Below are 2164 nucleotides of genomic sequence, written 5' to 3'. Positions count from 1 at the left end.
GACTCGAGGCTTTGCGTCTAGGACGGAGGGCATTCCAGAGGGCATCAGACCGCCTCCATTTGAATAATTAGGCGCTCGTGCCCGTCGAACGTCGCCAGTCGCCCGAGAAGGCCCACTTGCATTCCTGTGCACTTTGCATATCGTGTCCTGCGCCTGCCCATGCCTCGTTTTCCTTCAACCCATTCCGCTCCTGTTGCTGGGCATTGAACAGGAACAAGTGCTTAGCCAGGACGGAGTTTGTGGGCCATGGAAGGCAGTCAGAGAAATACTAATCGAGTTACGAATATGAAAGTCACTAGTTGGAGTATTACCAACACAGATTGTGTCATTCTTTTATAGGAGTTTATAATGTTCTCCATAGGGTTTATTTAGAGCTATCCAAGTGAAATTAACAGCATACGTTGGAAACCCTAAAAGTTAAGATACCTGTTACTGTTATACTATAACATTGAAATGTAATTTCTTTTCTTTTTATTTATAAAGATATTTATAATGCCAGTTGATGTAAATTATTTCAGTGTAGTAAAATGTTGCGGTCAACAGTCCACGAGGGGTGGGTGCACTCAAGCGGGGTACACCGGCATATGTTTCCATGGAGGTGTTGCTGATGACTCGTGGCAGCACCACTAGCACCTGGCTGGGTGGCGTAGGATAAGGGCTGCACAGGAATTTGAATGTCCAGCTGATGCATATTGCAGTCGAGAATCTAAATAGCACCTTACTAAAAGTTTGATAATTATAAATATAATATAATAGAGTTTCTAAGTCCCTAACAGTTTATATTTTATATATAACTCTATAAACTACGAAGTTTGAAAGGCAGTAACCCTGTACTGTTACTGTTTTTTGACAACAGCAGCTGTAAAGCTTATTAAGTTTGACTTATCGAAATTTTCACAGCAAAAAAAGGAAGCCTCGCGCAGTTTGTGAATTATATCCGTGATGTCAATTATTTCCATTGAAGTTCCTATTCAGCCGTATGCTGGTCAGCTGCTCATCGTCAATGATCTTATTCTGCCGGACGCAGGCTCTCAGGATGCAAGCAAGGCAAAAGTCTCCATGAAGAAAAATCAGCGTGCATCCTTCTTTGACCGCAACAGTATCTATAAAAAGATAATGAAGCACTTGTCCCAGGGCAACCAGGCGGATGATATCAACATTTCCGAGCAAGAATTGCTCCTGGAGGCTTTTTTGGCCGCCTTGGAGACCTACATGAAACATGTGGTCAAGAAGACTATCGAATTGTGCGAGCATCGAACGAGCTATCATCTGCACAACGACCAGCGTTGTGTGATGAAGAACGATATGAGGGTCACGATGATGTTCCTCAACGATCTCGAGATGGCCGACTATGGATCATCGGATGACGAGACCGGATTTTATCACAAGCGCCGGGCAGAGAACATCGACGAGGAGAGAAAGGTGGCTCGTCTGGAATCGGTGAATGATACGGCCTTGCTGGCCATTGGCGGTCGAAAGCGCCCGGCGGAACAACCAGCCCCAGATGGTGCTCCAAGTGGATCGAAAGTCGGCAAAGTGCCCTGTGCTCCGGTCCAGCGAACACTTGCTCCGAGATTTAAGCATATGAACATCAGGGATGTTCTGCAATTTATGGAGGAGGACAGACGCTACGCCCGGTCCAACATGCTCTTCGAAGCATATTTGAAATACAAGTCATAGTTATATAATTATAAAGACTTTCCAAAACAGTTTATTCTGTTTTATTCAGCACATTAAAATGAGAATGCATTTAAATGAACAGCTTTTTAAAATTGGTAAATCAGAAAATTCTTTAAAAATGCAATGAAATAAATCTTATCAATATGTGCAAATACATTTCTATAATTTTTTTATATTTTACTGTACGTATGATATTCAAAGGAAACAAATTTCTGTATAATTTGGTTTGCCCCTCTGCACGCGCGTTACGATTTCAATTGCAGCAATCGCAGTTCAATGAACTTCCTTCTCGCGTAAATCCCCAAATGGAAACCCAAATGAAAGCCCAAGGAAACAGGTGGTGTTTGCTGTATCCTTTGTTCGGCTGCACTTGGCATTCAATGGATCCCTTGCTCCGTGCACTTTGAACTTTTGTGCTGCACTGCAGCAGACGGATGACAATGGAGCGGGGCACTCAAAGGAATATCCGGCGAGACAGGAAGCA

General features: G+C 43.4%; 1 protein-coding gene across 1 annotated transcript; it reads left to right on the top strand.

The window, feature by feature from the left end:
* Nucleotides 1-838: 838 nt before the first annotated feature.
* Nucleotides 839-1769, top strand: LOC6732415 (transcription initiation factor TFIID subunit 4). The gene has a single exon (XM_002079500.4). It carries the CDS (start codon nucleotides 943-945, stop codon nucleotides 1678-1680), a length of 738 nt encoding a protein of 245 aa, XP_002079536.2. The 5' UTR covers nucleotides 839-942; the 3' UTR covers nucleotides 1681-1769.
* The last annotated feature ends 395 nt before the right edge of the window (nucleotides 1770-2164 follow it).

Source organism: Drosophila simulans, chromosome 2L, assembly GCF_016746395.2.
Source record: "Drosophila simulans strain w501 chromosome 2L, Prin_Dsim_3.1, whole genome shotgun sequence".
Lineage (NCBI taxonomy): Eukaryota > Metazoa > Arthropoda > Insecta > Diptera > Drosophilidae > Drosophila > Drosophila simulans.
The sequence above is the reverse complement of the archived record's forward strand: the minus strand, read 5'-3'. Positions and strand labels throughout refer to the sequence as shown.

Excerpts from the sequence above, each read along its gene's own strand:
- LOC6732415 (XM_002079500.4), top strand. The coding sequence starts at position 943 with ATGTCAATTATTTCCATTGAAGTTCCTATTCAGCCGTATGCTGGTCAG.